The 23326-nt window shown below is 38.3% G+C and overlaps 2 protein-coding genes and 3 non-coding genes across 5 annotated transcripts; all 5 read right to left on the reverse strand.

Annotated features, from left to right (window-relative positions):
* Positions 1-358: 358 nt before the first annotated feature.
* On the reverse strand, positions 359-9998 carry acsm3 (acyl-CoA synthetase medium chain family member 3). Its single transcript, XM_051129214.1, has 13 exons — positions 9506-9998; positions 8292-8502; positions 6802-7009; positions 6475-6618; positions 5984-6140; positions 5744-5823; positions 5392-5515; positions 4100-4180; positions 2974-3075; positions 2489-2616; positions 1721-1820; positions 948-1067; positions 359-859 (listed from the first exon to the last, which is right to left on the reverse strand). Exons 1-13 carry the CDS (start codon positions 9734-9736, stop codon positions 767-769), a joined length of 1779 nt encoding a protein of 592 aa, XP_050985171.1. The 5' UTR covers positions 9737-9998; the 3' UTR covers positions 359-766.
* Positions 9999-10600: 602 nt separating this feature from the next.
* Positions 10601-23179, reverse strand: ncapd2 (non-SMC condensin I complex, subunit D2). Its single transcript, XM_051129071.1, is given in 32 exon segments — positions 10601-10850; positions 10945-11052; positions 11137-11293; positions 12229-12412; positions 12724-12804; positions 12892-12986; positions 13070-13247; positions 13441-13596; positions 14027-14150; positions 14302-14410; positions 14511-14668; positions 14871-15074; positions 16121-16196; positions 16476-16608; positions 17058-17194; positions 17276-17360; positions 17987-18161; positions 18300-18506; positions 18636-18754; positions 18848-19040; positions 19128-19215; positions 19348-19482; positions 19578-19775; positions 20243-20390; positions 21047-21170; positions 21270-21397; positions 21482-21627; positions 22064-22239; positions 22352-22410; positions 22883-22958; positions 23056-23071; positions 23073-23179. Coding segments are annotated over 32 exon segments (4155 nt in total). The 5' UTR covers positions 23175-23179; the 3' UTR covers positions 10601-10770.
* Positions 16684-16978, reverse strand: LOC127155264 (small nucleolar RNA U85). Its single transcript, XR_007825567.1, has one exon. It is a non-coding gene; the product is annotated as a small nucleolar RNA U85 (small nucleolar RNA).
* LOC127155275 (small nucleolar RNA U85) lies at positions 19868-20195 on the reverse strand. The gene has a single exon (XR_007825570.1). It is a non-coding gene; the product is annotated as a small nucleolar RNA U85 (small nucleolar RNA).
* LOC127155271 (small nucleolar RNA U85) lies at positions 21697-22013 on the reverse strand. Its single transcript, XR_007825569.1, has one exon. It is a non-coding gene; the product is annotated as a small nucleolar RNA U85 (small nucleolar RNA).
* Positions 23180-23326: the final 147 nt, after the last annotated feature.

The following is a 23326-nucleotide window of genomic DNA, read 5'->3' on the forward strand; positions in this document are numbered from 1 at the left end:
CTGCACCACTACATTTTTCCCCTTGAATTATTTTTTTTTACAAAATTACAACTTGGTTAAAGTTTTAGCAGTTGCATTATTATTATTTTTGACAAGCTACAGGTTATCCGTTTGCTGTAGTGATGCTGTTTTTCTCAATTAGCGGTCAAGACTAATTTACTAACAGATTTGTCATCTGAAGAGTCACTACATTCCTTTCTGTAGGGTAAAATTTCCACAAATTCTGAAGTTTTTATAACCTCATAATTCTCTCAGCAGAGATCAGATTTGAGTCTGCCATCTGTCACAGTCACATGACATCATGCTCTTGAGGAAAAAGGATCACTCTGATAATAAGTGAGTTTTACCATACATAAAGTCAGCCTAAAATGCTTTTATTAACTAATTAGAATCTTTTAATTATATAAATGCTTACTATTGTTAAAAATTGATTCACATTTAGGTTTTGAATATGATTTACAGTTTAAGATTAAAAGAATAAAACACATTCGAACTGCAAGGCTTACACATTTTGAGTTACTCCACTTAAACATGATTAAACAAGAGGTAGAATCATTTATACTAATTAAAATGTGTATTGCATGAAATTGGAAATGAGGTCTGCAACTCGATTCTTATAAAATGCCTCCACCTGCAGGCGAGCTGAACGACTACAGGTCTGTAGATCCATTTATCAGTCTAAAATGTGGTGCATTAATGTGGGAAGACATCTGGGAATGTTGCATGTAAGAGGTGGAATGCAAAATTTCTTTTCTCATTTCCAGATTTAGCTGGTTTGCTGTCCCCACTCCTTCTTTCTTAACTCCACTCGCCTGATTTTCCCACTTACTGTCTTGGGTAGATGATCCACAAACTCGATCTGACAAAAAATAAGTTAAGCATTTGCAAGCTGAAACAAGATGGACTCAACTGAAAAGATCTTGATCTGAATTCTAATAGTAAGTTACCTTGCGTGGATATTTATAAGGAGCCGTGACGGTCTTTACATGTGTTTGTAGTTCCTTGATCAGTTCCTTATCCTCTCTTGATTTATAATCTGCTGTCAGCACTACAAAAGCCTTTACTACCTGAAACATGGAGAAGCACAATTTAAAAACATTTGAATAAACAGTTTTGTATTCTATATGTGACCCTGGACCACAAAACCAGTGATAACGGTCAATTTTTTGAACCTGAGATTTATACATCATCTGAAAGCTGAGTAAATAAGCTTTCCATTGATGTATGGTTTGTTGGGATAGAACAATATTTGTTAGAGAAATTTGGAATCTGAGGGTGCAAAAAAATTTAAGAAAATCGCCTTTAAAGTTGTTCCAATGAAGTTCTTCCAAAATTAAGTTTGATATATTTACGGTAAGAACTTACAAAATACCTTCATGGAACATGATATTTAATTAATATCCTAATGATTTTTGGCATAAAATAAAAATGTATAATTTTAAGCCTCACAATGTACATTGGCTATTGGTACGTTGGCTCTTGCTACAATTATATCTGTGCTACTTAAGACTGGTTTTGTGATTCAGGGTCACATAAGTATAATAATCATGGTTACAATTTGACATCAGCTAAACACAAAATCATCTGAGCTGCATAAATCAAATGTGCTCTGCTGATAATCATGGTACTGTCTTCTAAGTTATGTCATTTTTGCCCAATTCTAAGGTCACACTGCATGTATCCTGCACAGCGAAGGCAATCCCAAGATGCATTGCACTACCTCTCCTCGAACTGGATCTGGGCTGCTGACCACAGCTGATTCTGCTACAGCTGGATGCTCTATCAAAGCGTTTTCCACCTCAAATGGACCAATGCGGTACCTAAAACACACACACACACACACGTCTGGTTTGTTATCCTTGTGGGGACTCTCCATAGGCGCAATGGTTTTTATACTCTCCACACTGTATTTTCTATCCCCTTACCCTAACCCTACCCCTAAACCTAACCCTTACAGAAAACGTTCTGTATTTTTACTTTCTCAAAAAAACTCATTCTGTATGATTATAAGCTTTTGTACCCATGGGGACCTCAAGCCAGTCCCCACAATGTCAAACATTTCAGGTTTTACTATCCTTGTGGGGACATTTGGTCCCCACAATGTAGCAAAAACAAGTACACACACACACACAAACACACACGTTTGTTTTTGTGAATTGTGGGGACTTTCCATATACTTCTGTAGTTTTTATACTGACCAAACGATATTGTCTATCCCCTAACCCAACACTAACCCTAAATCTACCCCTTACAGAAAACATGTTTCCATCGTTACACTTTCAGATAAACATCATTTACTATTTTTAATAATTTTTTAACATTGTGGGGACCGCAGGCCAGTCCCCACAATGTCAAAAATTTCAGGTTTTACTATTCTTATGGGGACATTAGGTCCCCACTATGTAGCAAAAACAAGTACACACACACACAAACCATGAGATATGAGATTTTAAAATTTGAAATCATCGTGATAAGTATAATTCCGTACCCTGCAGAGAGAATGACATCATCAGCTCTGCCAATAAACCACAGGTATCCTTCATTGTCCATCATTCCCCTGTCACCAGTCAGGTAGAAATCACCACGGAAACATTCTGCTGTGCGCTCTGGCTCCCCCTACAGGATTCATTTAGATCAAGAAGTTTAATTAGTGCAGCTCAAGCTCAACTCTGTGACCCTGGACCACAAAAACCAGTCGTAAGTAGCATGGGTATATTTGTAGCAATAGCCAGAAACACATGGGTCGAAATTATCGAAAATATTCGAATATTAAGTAAAGATCATGTTCCATGAAGATATTTTGTAAATGTCCTACCGTAAATATATTAAAACTTAATTTATGATTAGTGATATGCATTAAGAATTTAATTTGGACAACTTTAAAGGCGATTTTCTCAATATTTTGATTTCAGATTTTCAAACAGCTTTATCTCGACCAAATATTGTGCTATCCTAACAAAAAGTAAAACGTACCGTATACTCTGTGAAAAGAGAGAAGGGTCTGTCTGGTTTGACTCTGATGCCAAGGTCGCCCTCTTGTCCATGTGGCACAACAGAACCATCTTCACCCACCACCTTAAAACCAAAACAGTCCACTGTTCACTTTATAGGAAAACAAGCCAAATCTATTGCCTCAATTGCTTTTCTGTCATTTTTTTAAAGGAGAAGTCCACTCCCAAAACGAAGATTCACATATAATGTACTCAACCCCTTGTCATCCAAGATGTTAATGTCTTTCTTTCGTAAAGAAATTATACTTTTTGAGGACAACATTTCAGCATTTTTCTCCATATAATGGACTGATATGGTGCCCCGATTTTGAACTAATGCAGTTTAAATGCGGCTTCAAACAATCCCAAATGCAGTTGTAAACGATCCCAGTCGAGAAAGAAGGGTCTTATCTAGCGAAACGATTGGTTATTTTAATAAAAATGATACAATTTATATACTTTTTAATGTCAAATGCTCGTCTTGTCCTACTTTGCCTGAACTGTTTTTTATCGGTTCATGACAGTTAGGGTATGTCGAAAAACTCCCATCTCACGTTCCCCCCTAACTTCAAAATGGCCCTATATTGCTGTTTTATCTTTTTTGTTTAGGGTGTTTGATCTTCTTTGCATGTTCACTTTGCAAAGACTGGGTCGGTACTTCTGAAGCAATGTAGGATGATTTTGAAATGATTTTTGAAGAAAATACGATTGGAATTTTTCAAAACACCCTAACTGTCTTGAGTCAGACTACACAGAGTTCAGGGAAAGCAAGACAAGACGAGCGTTTGAGATTAAAAAGTATTTAAATTGTATTTTTCTAATGAAAATAACCCATCGTTTCACTAGACAAGACCCTTCTTCCTCGACTGGCATTTACAACCGCATTTGGGATCGTTTGAAGCCGCGTTGAAACTGCATTTTGGAAGTTCAAAACTGGATGACTGGGGGTGAGTACATTATATGTGAATATTTGTTTTGGAAGTGGACTTCTCCTTCAAAACTGTATTTGTTTATTTTTATTTAATTATTATGTGTCTTATTATTTCTCAGGCCATCCATAATAACTATTATTATAGCCAGTTTAAACCCTGGATAGACTGTTACTGCACCTGAACGTCATATCCTGGTGATGCCTTTCCAAAAGATCCTGGTTTGATCTTCATGCCTTTGAATGTGCCTGCTATTAAAACCTGGTTGAAAAAAAGAGGAATGATGTATCTCTGTGTGACAGCACACAAGGCTAAATTAATTCTCATTCTGGTCATTATAAAGGATTTTGTTAAGGAATCTAGTAATATAGATAAAATAGATGCTAAGTTAGGACCCATTTTTACTCATGTTTCTAATGATCCTATAAAAATGGGTTCAAAAGAGTTTCCAGCTGTTTACTCACCCTCAGGCCATCTAAGATGTAGATGAGATTTTTTTTTGTTTTGGAGAAATTTTGCATTACATCACTTGCTCACTAATAGATCCTCTGCAGTGAATGGGTGCCGTCAGAATGAGAGTCCAAACAGCTGATAAAAACAATAATCAACTGGACACCCAGTCCGTCAATTAACACCTTGTGAAGTGAAAAGCTGTGTGTTCTTAAGAAACAAATCCATCACTGAGGTGTTTTAACTTTAAACCGTTGCTTAAGATCAAAATACCAGTTAATAATCCACAATAACACTTCCTCCAGTGAAAATCTTCTGTTGTCCTCTCGCATCAAAATCCACCAACATATTTTTTTAGATCTGTTTTCACTTGTGAACAGAGCTTGATCTGTGCATATTTCTCTCCTGATTCAACTGAGACGACTTCACTGGAGAAATCAATATTATGGATAGAAGACTTTATCCTGAAGCAACTGTTTGGAGTTAAAATCGCCTTAATGATGGATTTGTTTATTACAAAATACGCAGCTTTTCACTTTACAATATGTTTTTGATTGAGTCATGTGGATTATTGTGTTGTTATTATCATCTGTTTGTACTCTCATTCTGACGGCACCCATTCACTGCTGAGTATCCACTGGTGAGCAAGTGATGTAATGCTTAAATGCTACATTTATTCATATCTGTTCCAATGAAGAAACAAACTCATCTAAATCATGGATGGCCTGAGGGTAAGTAAATTTTGAGCAAATTTTTATTTTTTTGGGTGAACTATTCCTTTAAACCCCAGTTTCACAGACAAGGCTTAAGCCTAGTCCTAGATTAAAATGTAAGTCTGAGCTGTTTCATCTGAAAGAAACTTGCACTGACTGATCTTAAAATACATCAGTGCCAAGATCCAAAACAATAATGTTTTTTCTAAGGCACGTTTATAAAATGTACTTAAATGTCCTAATTAAACTATGGCCTAATCCTAGTTTAGGCTAAACTGTGTCTATGACTGGGCCTAAATGTTTATTTACAGTCTCAGTCTGTCCGTATCCCTCATAGATGTCCAGTCCAGTGAGTTCTTTCCACTTCCACATCACTTCTGGGTTAATGGGCTCTCCTGCACATAGACAGTGCTCAAGAGCCCTGAACTTGAACCTGTCAAAAACCACAGGCAAAGATGAGGACTAGACCTGGACCAGACGATTTCAATCTGACTCTGCTGTCCAGGTCATGCTTCCCAGTCAATAACACATTCAGTCAACATTTACATGCACTTACAAAGAAACTTCTGCAGCCATATAAAAAATGATAATCATAAATGAAGCCTATAAAAACTTGTAAACATAGAATTAAAAGAGAATTAATTTGAGTTACAGTCAGTACCTGGATATGTCGTCCTGTACGAGCATTCGATAGGCTGTTGGTGCCGTGCAGAAAGTGGTGATGGGATAGCTGCTCAGACTCTTTCAGGAGAAAAACATGAGTGTTACCAGAATATGCACTGCTCAACAAATACCAAAAAGTCAACAAGTAAGATTGTGATAACACAAATTTTTAAAGAATCAATTCTTAACTCTGAAGCAGAACATTCCAGTCAAGAATGGACCAGTGATGTTCCTGTACCTTGAGAACTGTACTTGTATCAAAACGTGGCATGTGGTGAGCAAACACACATGCTCCCTGGATCCATGGTGCAAACACACTGCTCCATGCAGACTTGGCCCAACCTGTGTCCGACGTGTTCCAAAACACATCCTGCTCAGTCAGATCCAGCCAGTACCTTAAAAGAATAAACGCATTATGTTATACACTACAGTTCAAGAGATTTGACCTTTGTCACAAAAAAACTTTCTTCGTTGGCTTTTTCCCTATCATCCTTTAGATATCATAAAAAAATTATATATCACTTGAAAACTTAAAATCTCAAAATTCATCTTTTGAAAACCATTTTAAGATCAGACATTGCATTACTATTGAAAATGTACATTAAAATCATATTACAAAATGTTTTCGTTCAAGAATTATAAAAAATTTAGTTTGAATAGTGCATTTTCACGTCTGTGTTCAAAAATGGGAGTGACAGTTAAAGGGTTAACTTTCATAATGTTACAAACCTGCCGTTCACAGTGAGCCCCAGACCGTAACTACAGTGGCTGTGTTGGGTCATTTTTGGAGAGCCTGTTGTGCCACTGGTGAAGAATATAGTCATAGGTTCATCACTCCTGGTGTCCACGCAAACATGATCATCTGACACTTTTCTACAACACGAATACAACATCTTATCTTAATTAAATCACCAACTTGTAATGTTGTATATATATATATATATGACTTGAGTGCATTCTTTAAATATATATATATATATATATATATTTAAAGAATGTACTCAAGTCATTTCTTCAGTGCACCCTGTACATGCACATCCCCTGTTCTCCACTCACCCCATGAGTTCGGTCAGGTTGCCCCAGCCATGCATGGACCTGTGGGACAACAGAAGTTTTGTGGAGATGGAAGGGCAATCTGAAGCTACTGTGTCCAACAGTGGAGCCAAAGTTTCATCAGTGATCACACACTTGGCCCCAGACGCCTGCAGCCGGTGGCGGATATCTCGAGCAGTGAGCTGAGATGTGCCGGGAATCAAAATTGTACCTGTGCAAGAAAACAGGACGTTGAAAAAGGAACTACTGTTTGTGTGCACTTTTATTTATTTAGATCAAATAGTATGGAGTTTAAATATCTGTGATCTGTCGGATATCAGTCATAATGTGATAATAACTCTTGGTTTATCTGGTAGAGATATTTTTTTTTTTTTTACATTTTAAAATTACACACATTAAACTTTAAAGGAAAAATTCACTTCCAGAACAAACATTGACAGATAATGTACTCCCTTGTCATCCAAGATGTTAATGTCTTTCTTTCTTCAGTCGTAAAGAAATTATGTTTTTTGAGGAAAACATTTCGGAATTTTTCTCCATATAATGGACTGGTATGGTGCCCTGATTTTGAACTTCCAAAACGCAGTTTAAATGCAGCTTAAAACGATCCCAAATGTGGTTGTAAACAATCCGAGCCGAGGAAGAAGGGTCTTATCTAGCGAAACGATTGGTTATTTTCATTTTAAAAAATAAAATTTAAATACTCTTTAACCTCAGACGCTCTTCTTGTCTTGCTCTGCCTGAACTCTGTGTATTCTGTATTCTGTGTATTCAATCGTATTTTCTCCCTCAACTTTAAAAATCATTTCAAAATAATCCTGCATCATTGCAGAAGTACTGACCCAGTCTTGGCAAAGTGAACATGCAAAGAAGGTCAGACACCCTTAACAAAATAGGTAAAACAGTGATGTAGGGCGAATTTGAAGTTGAGGGAGAACATGAGATGGGAGTTTTTCGACATACCCTAACTGTATTGAACCGAAAAAAAACAGAGTTCAGGGAGAGCAAGACAAGATGAGCATTTGACATTACAAAGTATATAAATTGTATTTTTTATGAAAATAACCGATTGTTTCGCTAGATAAGACCCTTCTTCCTCAGCTGGGATCATCTGCAACCACATCTGTGATCGTTTGAAGCTGCATTTAAACTGAAGTTCAAACTCGGGGCACCATTGATGTCCACTATATGAAGAAAAATCCTGAAATGTTTTCCTCAAAAAACATACATGTCTTTACAACTGAGGAAAGAAAGACATGAATATCTTGGATGACAAGGGGGTGAGAACATTACCTGCAATTTTTTGTTCTGGAAGTGAACTTCTCCTTTAAGCTAGTCTAAACTAGCACTGTTTCCCCAGCGGTGTGAATCATTACAACTAGATTAAAGTTTAACCCTAACAATAAATCTATGGAAAGAGAAACAGAACAATGGTGAATGAATCCTGAAAATCCTGAAAAGAGGTTCATTTGAGCAGGGCTGTGAGCCTGTACCTGTGCGGAGACATGCCACATTAACCAGCCACCACTCAGGGACTCTGGGTAAGACGAGGAACACACGATCCCCTTTTTCCAAACTGCACACCTGATGCAGAACATTTGCAAGTTTTCTGGAGTGGAAGCCCAACTCCTCAAAAGTCCATCTGACCTCCTCCCCGCTGTCATTCACCCACCACAGAGCTGGAAGAGACGACCTCTGTCCGTTCTGTAATATACAGCAAAAATACACTGAACAATTTTACAAGTGCTGGCATTATGAATGACTTAAACAGACTGGGATATTACCAGTCTCCACAAACTGACTCAATACTAATTGAACTAATTCCAGTACAACCTAATAGGATGTTGCGCATGCGCGACTGAACGAATCACTCCCCAAGACGTCTCCTTCTTCCCGAGTCACATTAAAGATTCATTCAAAATGAAAGAAACGGTCAAGAACGATCCATTACTAATTCATAGCATCGTGGACGTGCATCCCAGAGCCTGTGTTACACAAGCTTTTGTGCTTAAAAAGTATACAAATTTTTATTTTTCGAAAAAAAATGACCGCTGCATTTAAACTACATTTTAAAAGTTCAAAATCGGGGCACCAATGAAGTCCATTATATGGAGAAAAATCCTGAAATGTTTTCCTCAAAAACCATAATTTCTTTATGACTGAAGACAGAAAGACATGAACATCTTGGATGACAAGGGGGTGAGTAAATAATTTGTAAATTGTTGTTCTGGAAGTGGACTTCTCCTTTAAGGCCCAAAATATGAGACTGGAGCAAAGGAGTCCTTTCGAAAAGTACAACAGACACTACCCCTAACCCACCCCCAAAACCTTGACAGACAGCTTTGTCGACCAATCATGACCTTTCTCCACGCCCCTACCAACGGCTCTGAAAACGCCCTAAACTATAGCCACGCCCACTATTCCAGCCTGCAGATATTCTTACTTGGAGAATACTGGTAGTGAATAGCAGCAGTTTTCTCAGTGGCAACACAGCGTCTTTTTCGTGTATTTTCAGTGTCTTTAAATGTTTTTAAACTTGAATGTACAGTATCACCTGATCTGGTCAGTATTTTACAATGTTTGTTTAGGAATTATTACAAAGTAGTATCCAGTCAAAGTATTAACCATTTTTGGACACCTACATTTGTAAAACTGAATAGGGGAGCACCATATCAGAACATTAGAAACAAAGCATTTCTTAAATTACCTTTTCTTTTGTTTCCCACTGCTCCAACACGTCCTTGGCGAAATTAAACCGCTGAGGAACTCGTATGTTGTAATCCCGTTTTATGATCTCATAATCGCTAAAGTTTTTGGGCGCAGATGTTGTTTTGGATCTACACATTTGCAGAAACTGACGTCGCTCATGCACTCCATTTTTGCAGGCGTTTTTCAGACAGTGGTTAAGGCGGCTTGTGCGAAGCACATATGAATTCATTGCAAGCCTTTAAAGTTGTAAAACTAAACTTCTGAGGTTGTTTCTCTCACCCGACAGTAGTCAGTGACACACAGCTGAAACTTTCACACGGCTCATTATCTCATTTTCCGAGTCTGGCGTTTAAATTGTCGTTCTTCTCGTTACTTGCAATAAACTTCTAAGAATGAAACCGCATTCTATACAAGCAAAACGCACACAACGCAGAACCTACACAGCTCAGCTCCGAGAAGACAAACACTAAATCTCCTCGGCTATGCACGAATGACCGCCTACAAAACTAAAGTCCCGTGTCTAAACAACATTTTCAACACCTTCAGTTAAAACAGATTAACCAGATGCAAGCGACTTCCCTCGAGTTTCGTATAGTTTTTGATGTATGGTTTGTTAGGATAGGATATATATGTGGCCGAGATACAACTATTTGAAAACCTGGAATTTGAGGGTGGAGGGAAAATAAAGAAAATAAAAAAAATAACCTTTGAAGTTGTCCAAATTAATTTCTTAACAATGCCTATTACTAATCAAAAATTAAGTTATATATTTACAGTAGAAAATTGAAAAAAAATATCCTCCTGGAACATGATCTTTACTTAATATCCTAATGGTTTTTGGCATAAAAGAAAAATAAATAATTTTGACCCATTCTATGTATTACACATGCTACTCATGACTGGTTTAATGGTCCAGGGTCACATTTATGGATTTTACTGAAGTTGCAAGACATATACAACTCCTTAAAATTCAACATTTAAAATGCAATTTAAAAAAAAAAAAAAAAAAAAAAAAAAAATCATCTTAAATGACAAATACATGTATATGCACCAACAAAATATTCAGAGCCATTACTTGTGGTTTAAAAATATTTAATAAAAAAAAAACCAACAGACACACATATAGCATATTAATGGCATCTAAAAGATTAAACATTTAAAAATGACAAAGACCTCATCTTTTAAAAATCAAATTACATGGGAATGGTATTAAAAATAATAAAACAAAAACAAAAACAAGCTGGAATTTCTGAAAAAGAGTGCTCAGTGTCTGAGACGAGTGCGTCGTGTGCGGGCAATGGGTGTTGTCACTTTAGGCGTCTCGCTCTCAGCCATGACGGCATCTGAAAAAGAATCAAAAGGAGCCATTAATAAGCAATTTACTACATATGTAACATGGAATAAGAACTAACAATGATAATCATGAAAGTGACTGACCCTCTTCCTCTTCTTCATCACTAGTGAAGGTGATTGTAGGTTTGGGACGAGAGCGAGATTTTCTCGGGGTTACAAGATCACTGTCATCCATCTTCGGTTTACCACGTCCTGAAGGATACAGAGATGTACAATGAGATGTTATATGCATTTAATCAAATTTTTTGTGTGATCTGATTTGCTCAATCTCCTCACCTCGTGTGGTTTTGCGCACACTCTTGGGTGGCTGTGGCGTTTGTAGGTTTTGACTGTGTGTGTCTCCCATCTGCTGTTCTCTCTCTTCACTCTCCACGTTCTCCAGCCCTTTAGTGTGAACAGCCGTCAAACGCTTCTCATAGTCTTCAACCTGCGCCTAAACAAACAGATACTTTCAAAATGCTGGAATAAACAGTCATGATCAGTGCTGTGTGCACACTTAAATCAAAAGTTTACATACACCTTTCAGAATCTATAAATAAGAGGAATCATACAAAATGCATGTAATTTGTTTTATTTAGTACTGACCTGAATAAGATAGTTCACATAAGAGATGATTACATGTAGTCCACAAGAGAAAATAATAGTTGAATTTATAAAAATGACTTCAAAAGTTTACATACACTTGATTCTAAATACTGCGGTGTAACCTCAATGATCCACAGCTGTTTTTTGTTTAGTGATAGTTGTTCATGGGTCCCTTATTTGTCCTGAACAGTTAAACTGCCTGTTGTTCTTCAGAAAAATCCTTCAGATTCGTTTTTTTTTTTTTTGTGCATTTGAACCCTTTCCAACAATGACTGTATGATTTTGAGATCCATCTTTTCACACTGAGGACAACTGAGGGATTCATATGCAACCATTACAGAAGGTTCAAACACTCACTGATGCCAGGGGTGAAAACTTTTAAACTGTGTGAAGATGTGTATTGAACTTACTTTGTCTTCTAGAAAACATGCAAGTATCTTCTGTAGTTTCTAAAGGGCAGTACTAAACGAAAAAAGTATGATATTTAGGCAAAATAAGAAATGTACACATCTTCGATCCGTCTAAAGTTTTCACCCCCAGAATCAGTGAGTGTTTGAACCTTCTGTAATAGTTGCATATGAGTCCCTCAGTTGTCCTCAGTGTAAAAAAAGATGGATCTCAAAACCAAACACAGTCATAATTGGACAGGGTTCAAATACACAAAAATGCTGAAAACCAAAGAACTTGTGGGACCTGAAGGATTTCTCTGAAGAACAGCAGGCAGTTTAACTGTTCCGGACTAACAAGGGAATCATGAACTATCACTATCACTAAATATAGTACCTTAAACTGTGGTTTGGCTCTTCGACGGAGTTTGGCTGCAATGGACAAGAGGGGCTGATAGACTCCAGGTTCAGTGAGTTTATCACTGTAACAGTCCCAGCACTCTTGCAGCTTTTTGAAACCTCGCTCACACACGGACAACAGTGAAAGAGACATGGCGAGATCTGCCCACTGACGCTCAGTCCTGCAAACAGAAGATGGGATGAGATTACATAAGAGAGGTAGACCTGGTCCTTCACACTGATTATGTGTCATAAAGGAGCCTCACAAATGTTGCTCTAGCAATGTTTTCCTGTGCACTATGAAAACTGCCCTAATTGGCCATTTTTAAATTTGATTTTGGGGAATTGCATCAGAATTGTATCTCTAGACATGTTTGAAATAGAAAAGTTTTCCAAAAGCAGGTCAAAACTTCATGATGAACAGAAAAGATGTTTTTAAAGCACTGTTTTTGAGAGGAAAAAAAAAAAAAAATTAATGTTGCCTGATACCCACTTTGCGGTTCTGAAACGCTGGCAGAGTTTCTCCACTAAACTCTCTGTCTGTCTCTCTTTAGTGATGTAGGAGAAGAGTTGTCTGAAAGAGAAAGTTAAATAGAAGTGATTTATGGCTTTGTCATGCAGAATAAGTTAAACTGCAATAGCAGCATAAATCATATCTCACTTCATGATGGTGTTGAAGTCCTCCTCCTTCATTCCACGCTCAGGATCAGATAATCGGCTGATGATGTCTGGCAGCAGGTTGTAAATGGCGTTGTCCTGAAGAAATAGGCAGGGTGTTATAATCAGGGCATCTCATCTTGGGAGGCATGAGGAGGATGAGAGTGAGAGACAGCACCTACCTTTGCAGAGAGCTCATTGAAGAAGTTGAGAGCGAGGCTGGCGATGTGTGGCTCAGGGTCCAGCAGGAGCACTGCGACCTCACTGACCTGACCTTTGACCTTCATCACATCCTTCAGCACCAGCTGGGTCAAAACAGTGATGGCCGTCAGACGCACAGATGCGTTGTCATCACTCAACCTTAAGACAAATTAGTTACAAAACAGATCACCATAATCCACCAAACCGTATAAGACATTTCAAACCCTATTCCAACCAAATTGTAATGAATTAAACTTTAAAAAGACTGCAATGTAGTAGATTTAGCAGGAACTATAATCAACAAGAACAACTAATTATGCAAAATATCCATAGACCAGTGGTTTGCAGCTACCTGGCATAAAGGTTGGGCGTCCAGGGTTCCAGAATGTTGGGAAAGCGGACTGTTAGATCACCAAGAGCAACAATTGTGTTGGCTCGGACCACAGGAAGTGGTGATTTTTCAAGCACAGTGAAAAGCAGCCGGATGTTGTCTTTACAAACAGCAGGACTGAAAAAAACATACATAAGATGTTAATATTGCATAGTTAAAGCAGCAAATATGATATATTATAAATATAATTAGTGCTGTCATATTAATTAATCGTGATTAAATCACATTCAAAAGAAAAGTCTGCATTTACATTATATAAATATAATGTAAAATACTATAATATATAAGAAAAATTTGCATGTGTGTGCTTTTTTTTTCTTTTCCAAATGGATGTGATTAATCATGACTAATTGATTTGACAGCACTAAATGTAATATAAACTTAAAAAGTTTGTGGATGGCAATCAGAAAATGTATTTTTTAAATCGTTGGATGTCTTATTTATTATTGACCTGGAGTAATGGCTGCTGAAAATTCAGTTTTGCCATCACCAGAACAAATTACATCTTTTTGAACAGTAGTGTAATATAAAACAATAATATACATACCTGATCATCATGTACTGAGATAAAGCCAGGCAGGCAGCTGTGGTGAGCTGAGGGTGGGAATATTTCCCTGGAGAACTGCAAACTTTCACCAGCAAAGGCAAAAATGCACTTAACATGTTTCCTTCTGCAAAGACAGATCAGTGGTTTAATGCTCTGTGAATCAGGTGAGAACTCTTTAATAAACAAAATAATGCAGGTTTATAAAGAGCTAGATCACTTTATTCCAAGCTCAAGACAAAATAGTACAAGAAACTGTTTTTTTTAGATGGGCTCACCAGTTAATAACTCAGTCTCACAGATCTTGCGGATAAACTCCGCCTCAGTGTCCTCAGCTGAGGCGCCCACCAGCCCGAGCTCCTCCTCCACACAACTGTCGTTAGCCTCCTAGCAAATGACACATGAATCAGTCATCAGTGTGCAATGGGCAGCACTTTAATGTGATTTTACAGAAAGCATAACCGATAAGTGCATGGTCTTCATTAACCTTTTTGTTAGCAGGTGCTTTCTCCTTCTCCTCCTTCTCTTCCTTTTCTCCTCTCCTCCTCCGTAGCTCAGCGCTTACACTTCTTTCAAGGTGAGACACCTGCCAGAAGGCCACAGCTCCACACAGTGACAGCACCTGGGCCAAGCTCACGCAATTCACTAGGAAAAGAACAAGAATCTTACCTAAACACAAAAGCTGAACAAAATAGGTGCTCTTATGCTCACCAAGGCTGCATTAATTTGATTAAAAACTATGTTTTCTATCTTAATATTTCAGATTTCTCCTGCAAATATCTGTACAATATTGCATATCAATTACGCAGTATGCAAAAAGTTAATATATTTCTTGTGCTGTCATTACCTTGCTCCTCAGAGCCCTGAGACCCAGCTTCCTGCAATTGTGATTGGTTGGGCTCTCCGCCCTCTGTGATTTGTTCCAATAGGAGATGAGCAGACCGTTGGAGGAGGCGGGAACAAAGCTGGTCAGGGGACTCTGCCAGAAAGTAGATGAGACGGACAGCCTGTTCCATGAAGGTCTGCCAATGGGGGTCAGACTGGACTACTCCTGTTCAAATGAAGGTACAGCTGTTACCAAACAACAAAAACAAATGAAAGAAACCAGATAAAGAAAGGGGAATGAGAGAAAGACCATGTTTAAACCTGCCATCGACAGATCAGGTGATTTGATTACAAACAGACAAAAGTTAAACCCAGTTATAAATAAGTTACATTAATCTATCTTTTAAAGGAACAATGATCATTTACTATTTGTAGCATAAAAGCCAACACATTCAAAACAATAAAGGACTATCTACTGACATGAAACAATCAGGATATGTTGAGGGCGGGAAATCAAATTTTATAGTTCTGAAAAAGAATCGAAAATTGTCCATTAACCGGTTAATAACGTTATTTTATTGTTCCATTTAATATTTGAAATTTACCATCAACCAATCAAAAATTAAAGTAGTAGGGCCAATGCAAATGCGAGCGGATGCATCCAACTCATCATAGGTATGTCGCAATGCACCGGTGTTAGAGTTTATCTGAGGATAGTGTATGGATTCAACAGATCACATGCACCTACACAACATATTTTTGCGACATTGCAGCCTGTTTATCATCAAAATAAAAGTACAGTTAAAAGAAACATTAAAGTTACTTTTCTCCATTGTACAAACTGTTGCAGTCAGCGTGACCACTGCCTTACTGTGCCGGCATAGTATGTTGATGCGAGTGAAGTACATAGAATACATAATTAGTATTTTAGCATCCAGACACGTACTTTAATGTCTTTAAAGCATTCACAGATTCAAGATCTCTTCCTGTTTTTTTATTACAGGCATTTAAAAACAAAAAAAAAAAAAAAAAAAAAAAAAAAAAAAAAAAGTTATTAACTGGCAGTTTCAGAAACAGAAACGTTAAAAATACAGATTCTGCACAGATTTAATTTTTTGTTTGTTTGTTTTCAAGCCCTGATTGGGGGAATGTTTGGCAAAGCCTTTTAAGTTATCACAGCATTTTATAAGAAACCAGCCAAAACTTGTGATCAGACTACAAGGCAAAAGCTGAAAGATGTAAGCAAAGGCAAAAAGAGCTAAAAGACCATACCATCAGCGATGGCTTGGGACAGACAGCTGAAGAGATGGTGGTCCATTGGAAGCCTGAAGGGAACACCCTTAGATTGCTGAGACACACAAGAGCATACAAATTATATTATTAGAATGATTTCTGAAGGATCATGTGACATTGGAAATTGGAGTAATGGCTGTTGATAATTCAGCTTACGTCACAGAAATAAATTACATTTAAAATATATATTTCCAAAAAAAAAAAAAAAAAAAAAAGTAAAAAATAATAGTATTTCATAATCTTACTGTTTTTACTGCATTTCCACAGTAGAAAAACCATTAATACTTCAAACCTTTAAATGGTAATATATACAAAGTGTAAACACTGTACATACCCTCACATGATCTGTAATGTTGGCGATGGTGATGAGTGTGTCCCGTGCCAGCAGATAATCTTCTGCAACCTTCTCACCCAGAGCGACAGAGCAGAGTGTGTCCAAATTACTGAGCACAACCTCCCTCTCAGCACTAAACGCACACAAAATGAAGTTAGAGATTGAAATAATGCACACCACACCTTAAACAGCATAATGAAGACAAGAACGCCCTCAGATTACAAAAGAACTAGCTCATAGCTCATTGGACATTACAGAGAACTGAGTTTCAACCTGTGTCCACAAACACACACACACACACACAAAATGATCATCCTTCCCAAATCTCTCCTGCATTTCTGTGAGGGAGAGCTTGATAGGAAGAACTTATTTAATGTAGGCAAGCCCTTACAGCAAAGCAGCAAATCTCCTCTGCCCAGCCAAGATTACCAGCCAATAGAAGCACAGAAGAGCTCAGACTCTTACCCAAGGAACTCACATTCACCTTGGTCTCATCATTGGGCAAAAATTGCTGTGACATTAAATCAGTTCAACAGAATCATTCTGAGACATCTGGGAAGCAAAAAGATTTGAGTATCTCACCGTGCTGCCATGCCCAGCAACAGCACTGCAGCTCTCCTGTGAAGTGCTTTAGTCTCTCGTTTACCAGAGAACCTCTCCCACAAAACCTGCACCACTGAAGTCTGCAGGGCACTCTCACTGCTGAAAAACTCCTGGACCTGCACCAAGAGGAAAACCAATGTCAAAAGAAGAATACATTATGAAAATGATTGCTCACACGTTAGGTAAAAGACACTCACAATCTCTTCTAGACACTGGACGGTCCCCAATGAAGCGTCGATCATCAGATCTGACAGATTGTCCACCAGAGTCTGAGCCTTCGTCCTGATGGACAGACACAAAAGGCTAGTTGAGCTACAGTATATCAAATTGTGTTCCTTTAGCCTTAAAGGAGAAGTTCACTTCCAGAATGAAAATTTCCTGACAATGTACTCATCCCCATGTCATCCAAGTTGTTTATGTCTTTCTTTCTTCAGTCAAAAAGAAATTAAGGTCTAAATTAAGGAGAAAAAGTTTTGCCCTACCCTACCTTTTTTTAAGCGAAGTATTAACTGCATGTGACTTTTAAAACGTAATTACATAATGCAGAAAGATGTGCGTCGCAGATCTAGTGCAAGATAAGCATTCGTGGTAAAAAATAAAAACATTTTTTCCCTCAAAGAAAATGACTGATTGTTTTGCTAGATAAGACTCTTATTGCTAGGCCGGGATCACATAGAGCTCTTAGAAGCTGCACTGAAACTGCAATTTTGACCTTCAACTCATTGGCTTCCATTGAAGTCCACTATATGGAGAAAGATCCTTAACGTTCCCGCAGAAACCCGAATTTCTTTGCGAATGAAAAAAGAAAAGACGTGAACATCTTGGATGACATGGGGGTGAGTAAATTATCAGTATCAATTCTGGAAGTGAACTTCTTATTTAAGGAACAAAACAAAATGTTTGCAGACCTGGTGTTGTCACCGTGGGGGTTGAGGTACAGGCGTCTATAGGCCTGGATGACAGCATCCTTGATTGTGACATCAGTAGACCATACCAGAGGCAGCATCTTTCTGACCCCACACACGGAGTCGGCTACACTGAACTCAAATGCTGTAACACAGAACTGCACTGCCTCCTGCACAACTGAGAAAGAGAGACCAATCAGGAAACTACACTTGTATTTAAAGTCACACTTGACAGAAGTAATAAAATATCTTTTGTTTTTCCATTTCATGCCAACTTTAATATAAACCAAACAGCCTTTTAATTCATAGTAATTACCTGTAGTGGTTTTCCAGTACAGCATGTTGTTAATAACAGCGATGGCTCTTTCCACTTGTAGAGCAAAGCTCTCTGTGTCTTTCAAGTACTGAACCAACATCTCCTGCTTTTTCAGTTCACTCTCTCCCCCTTCATTCCCTCCACCCTCTTTTTGTGGGGTGGGTGGAGCATCACTCGACACGGCCTCAGGTGTCTCCTGCTCTGGACCTGGAATGAGATGCACAAACAACTTGTTTTAATTTGGAATTAGAACCGTCATCTAACCTAGTTTGGTGAGACCTAGAACAAATTCCGTGGTGCTCCGGAGCAAGGCGCTTTGTGGTAGTATACACATACCCTTGAAAAGCGTTGCAAGTGTGTTGATGAGGGTTTCTGCATTCAAGTCGGCCAAATCTGAGAAGAACGATGACTCTGGGAACAGAGAGTGAGCCCGCATGCACAGACCAACTGCCTTCCTGCACACAATTAAACAACACATTGCATGTGTGTGTGTGTGTGTAGAAGTTAAGGGAAGAAGTATGAGCATATGTGTGTTAATTCACATGTACCTGTATTTGCTTTCCCGGAGAAGCTGTGCAATTTGTAAAGCAGTGTCTCTGTCGCTTCTCTCCTCCTCTACCTCTGTCTCCTCTTCTTCTTTGTCCTCCTCTTCCTCACTGCCAGACTCCAGTTGTGCTTTCACAGTCATCTCCACCTCAGGCTTCATTGCATCCCAAAGATCAGCTGCTGTGATGACTGCAACTGCAAACATAAAGCTAAAATCTTACAGCTGGAAGCAATTTCTGCAGTGCCGCCAAAGAGAGGAAATCAACAAAGAAAGAAACATACTGGGCACTTGCTCTTTCTGAGCATCTCTCATCTCTTTTAATTTGGCCATCTCCTTTTCCAGGGGCTTTTTCAGGTCTACACTGCTTAACTAGACAGGGAGAAAACCGAAGCAAGTACATTTAAATATATGTAAACAGTTAAATACACTAGTGTTCAAAAGTCTCTTATTTGATTATAAAAATGGTAGTGAATCTACCAGATATTATGAGATTGTTTGTACCTTGCAGCTGTAAGGGTTATGAGCAATGAAGGCAGCCAGCAGCAGGATAGCACTCTTGCACACATGGACAGACTTATCACCCAGACGCCCAACGGTCAGCTCCATAACTTCAGTGTACCTGCACAGCGGCAAGGCCTGGAAAGAGGGCATTGGGATTATATCTTAAAGCATCGAAGAATAAAACCCATTCACTTTCTGTTGAAAAGCAAAGGGAAAAACAACCCACACACCTTGCTGTTGACAATACGTGCATAGACCTGTAGCACACGTGCTCGGACATGCGAGTGGGCATCATGGATGTGCTCCTGCAGCGTGTCCAGGAAACGATCTCGGCTTGCACGAGCAGAATCATCCAGCTTATCACCAGACAGGATCCGGACAAGAACCTCGCCGAGAACCTCACACACAGCCACCCGCAGACTTGGACTCTGTCCATACACAAACAGTATGTCAACAGAGCACACACACATTTACATACAAAGAGTTAAGCTCTGAAACTCAAAGATTTGTTTTAAATGATTGCCCTCAGATTACCAAAGAGAGAGCTCAACGCCCAAAGAATTACTGCAGAGAACCAAGACTCAACCTGTGATCCTTCATACACACACACACACACACACACACACACACACACACACACACACAAAAATGTAAGCTCCATCTTTGTTCTTCCCCTTTTCTTCAAAGGATAGAAACTTCAGAGGAAGGGGCTTGTTGAATTTAGGCAGGCCCTTACAGCAAGACAGCAAATCTTCACTGCCCAGCCAAGATTACCAGCCAACAGGAACACAGGAGAGCTCAGACTCTAATTCAGTGGGCTCATATTCGCCTTGGTCTCATCACCGGGCAAGACTTCCATGACAGAAGTGATGAAAGAGAACATGCGTGACTGTACCTCTCCCTCCAGGTGTGTCAGAAGAACACTGATGTTAGGAATCATGGTTTCGGGTACCAGAGTAGCGAGTTCAGACAAAAAGCTGGAGAAAGCCTTTACACCTGAACCTTCTCTGGCTAGCTCCTCACTTGACTTCTGACCAATCTCTCTGAAACACACACAAGAAGATTTGATTTAGAAGGAAATTAATCGATAATGGGTGAGCAGTATAACCAAAATATTACATAACAACCAAAGTATGTTACATTGTTACAGGATAGTATATATTTTTGCTAGAAACTAAACCCCAAAATTTTATGTAGTGAATATGCTACCAATCAAACATTTTTGAACAGTAAGATTTTTAATGTTTTTAAAGAAGTCTCTTCTGCTCATCAAGCCTGCATTTATTTGATGCAAAGTACAGCAAAAATTCTGAAATATTTTTGCTATTTAAAATAATTTGACTTGATAATTTCAATGATACATTTTAAAATGATTTCAAAGCTGAATTTTAGCATCATTACTCCAGTCACTTGATCCTTCAGAAATCATTCTAATATTCTGCTTTTCCACTCAAAAAACATGTATTATTATTATTATTATTGTTGAAAACAGCCGAGTAGAATTTTTTCAGGTTTCTTTGATGAATAGAAAGTTCAGAAGAACAGCATTTATCAAACAATAGAAATCTTTTAACATTACAAATGTCTTTATCATGACTTTTAATCAATTTAAAGCATCCTTCCTAAACGAAAGTATTAATTTCTCAAAAAAAAAAAAAAAAAAAAAAATAAAAAAACCATTAACGTTATTAAATGCCACCTCATGATCTCTCCAACGATGGCCTTGACCCCGTACTCTGTGCTCCAGGCAGCCACAGCTTGAGCACATACTGATGCCAGCTGCTCAAAATGCTGCAAGAGCTGAATCACCTTCACACATGCTCCTGTACAAGAAAGAAAAAAATATTCAGGACATCTCAGCTCAACATCTACACCATTGCAAACCCACTCAACTGGTGTGTGATGTATACATATAAACCTACCCAACATGTGATTGTATTTCTTCACCATAATTCCCAGCACATGAATGATGGCGTCTCTGGTGGACTTGCTCTTCATGTGGCTTATGGTGGGGTTTTCCAGAAGTTTATAGCAACAGCATGTCACACAACTACATAAAATCAGCAAATGAGATACAGTTAAAAAAAAGATCAAACAGAGAAAGAGTGAATTTAAGAGAAAAACTATGTTTTACCTGACAAACTCCTCCTCCACTAGAGACAGACTCCACAGTGTGCGAATGTCCAGCTGCAGCAATTGAGTTAAACACTGAAGAACTGTCTCTCTCTCACTGTCCCACTGCAGGAGACCTTTTCCAGCAACTTTATCCTTCTTACGACCCTGAGAGAAACACAAAGAGATGTTCAATATGTATACACAACATACACAAAAATCAAGCTTAGAAGCTGTTGCCCTCAGATTACCAAAGAAAATATTCACAGCTGGTGGGCCAAATAAGGAGATGCGACTCTTTGCTGACCGACACATTTACACACACACACGGGACATACTAAAACACACACACTGTAAGCTGCCAAATCATCCACAAATGTCCATTTCTAAAGGAGAATTGTATTATGCTCGACAGCTGGCATTAATATAGGTGGGCCCTTACAGCAGTGCAGCCAATCTCCACCGCTCTGCCAAGATTACCCACCAGTCAGAGAGCAAGAGAACACAAAATCCCAGCCAATCAGCTCGTATTTGCCTTGTTCTCATCACTGGGCATAGTATAAACAACTTAGAAATAATAAAACTTTATAACATTCAGTAGTACCTTGCTGGGTGCTGTGACGATAGTCTCCCTGTACGAGTCACTCTCAAGTGTTTCTGTGAGTTTGCAAAGCACAAAAACGCTCATCTTCACAGCATTGAGCTGCTGTTTGCGATCCACAGCTGACAAAGATCCTGACAGGAGAAGGGTCGGCAGGGAAACCGACAGACCTCTTACCACTAAGAACACAGAGAATTGTGATACATCGTAGGAAATGTAGTTTTGAATTACTGTGCATAACTAGAAGTAAAATAACAAGGTGATAAGAACGTAGGACTATGAGATACCAACCTTGTATTAGCAACTCCAGCGTGTCTTCTTTCACTGCTACATCCACTGTGCGACAATGTCTAAATGCAATCAAAAAATTATGCTTAGACAAAGTCATTGTAACGCATGTGGTTAACGTTTAATACACTTCAAGATGTGTTTGACATTGTTTTTCTCAGTTATACATTTAGCTGCATTTTTGTTCCCATATTAGTTTCTTGTAAGGAATTGTATTGGATTTTTGGATTTTGAATAGATAAATAAAACATTAAAACAAGCTATAATAACTTATGATAGTCAGCTTGTTTTCAGTTGATGGTGATTCATTTCTTTGTTATATTTGGATGCCATTAATGTTTATTTTCCTATATTTTTGTATACAATTATAATAATACTCATGTTTCCTTAACTTGTTCGAAGGCTTTGAAAATTGTATAGAGTTCATGTTTTGTATGCACACATAAATGCTACAGATGCATAACAACATTAATGTTTATATTTTAAAATTCAACAAAAATGTATAGCTTTTTATGGGACTGTATCTACACTTACTGTAAAACACTGTATGCTGTGTCAAAATGCTCCAGGATACACAGGGGCCCTTGACTTCTCAGTGCTGCTTTAAAACCTTAATAACAGACAGAAAACGGTAACGTTAGGTACACCAGTACAGACAAGATAAGCAATACTTAAATATATACAGTTAAAAAGTGTTCAGGACTTACTTTTGATATGAGGGGGGGAGCTGTTTAGCAGGGAGCACATCTTGAACCACATACTGGTTAACAGCACCAGACTTTACGAGATCGTCCAAACAAACCGGTACGATAAAATCCCACGACATCTCTGCACGCCTAAACAACAAGCAGTGAATACAAACACGCTGATCTGTAAGGAAAGTCCCTGCATGGCAGCAACAAAATAAACACACACGAATAGAGATCTAACTGCTAGTCTAAGTTATAAATGTATCACCTCTGCTAACATAATAAGAAA

This window comes from Labeo rohita, chromosome 2 (assembly GCF_022985175.1).
Source record: "Labeo rohita strain BAU-BD-2019 chromosome 2, IGBB_LRoh.1.0, whole genome shotgun sequence".
Classification (NCBI taxonomy): domain Eukaryota; kingdom Metazoa; phylum Chordata; class Actinopteri; order Cypriniformes; family Cyprinidae; genus Labeo; species Labeo rohita.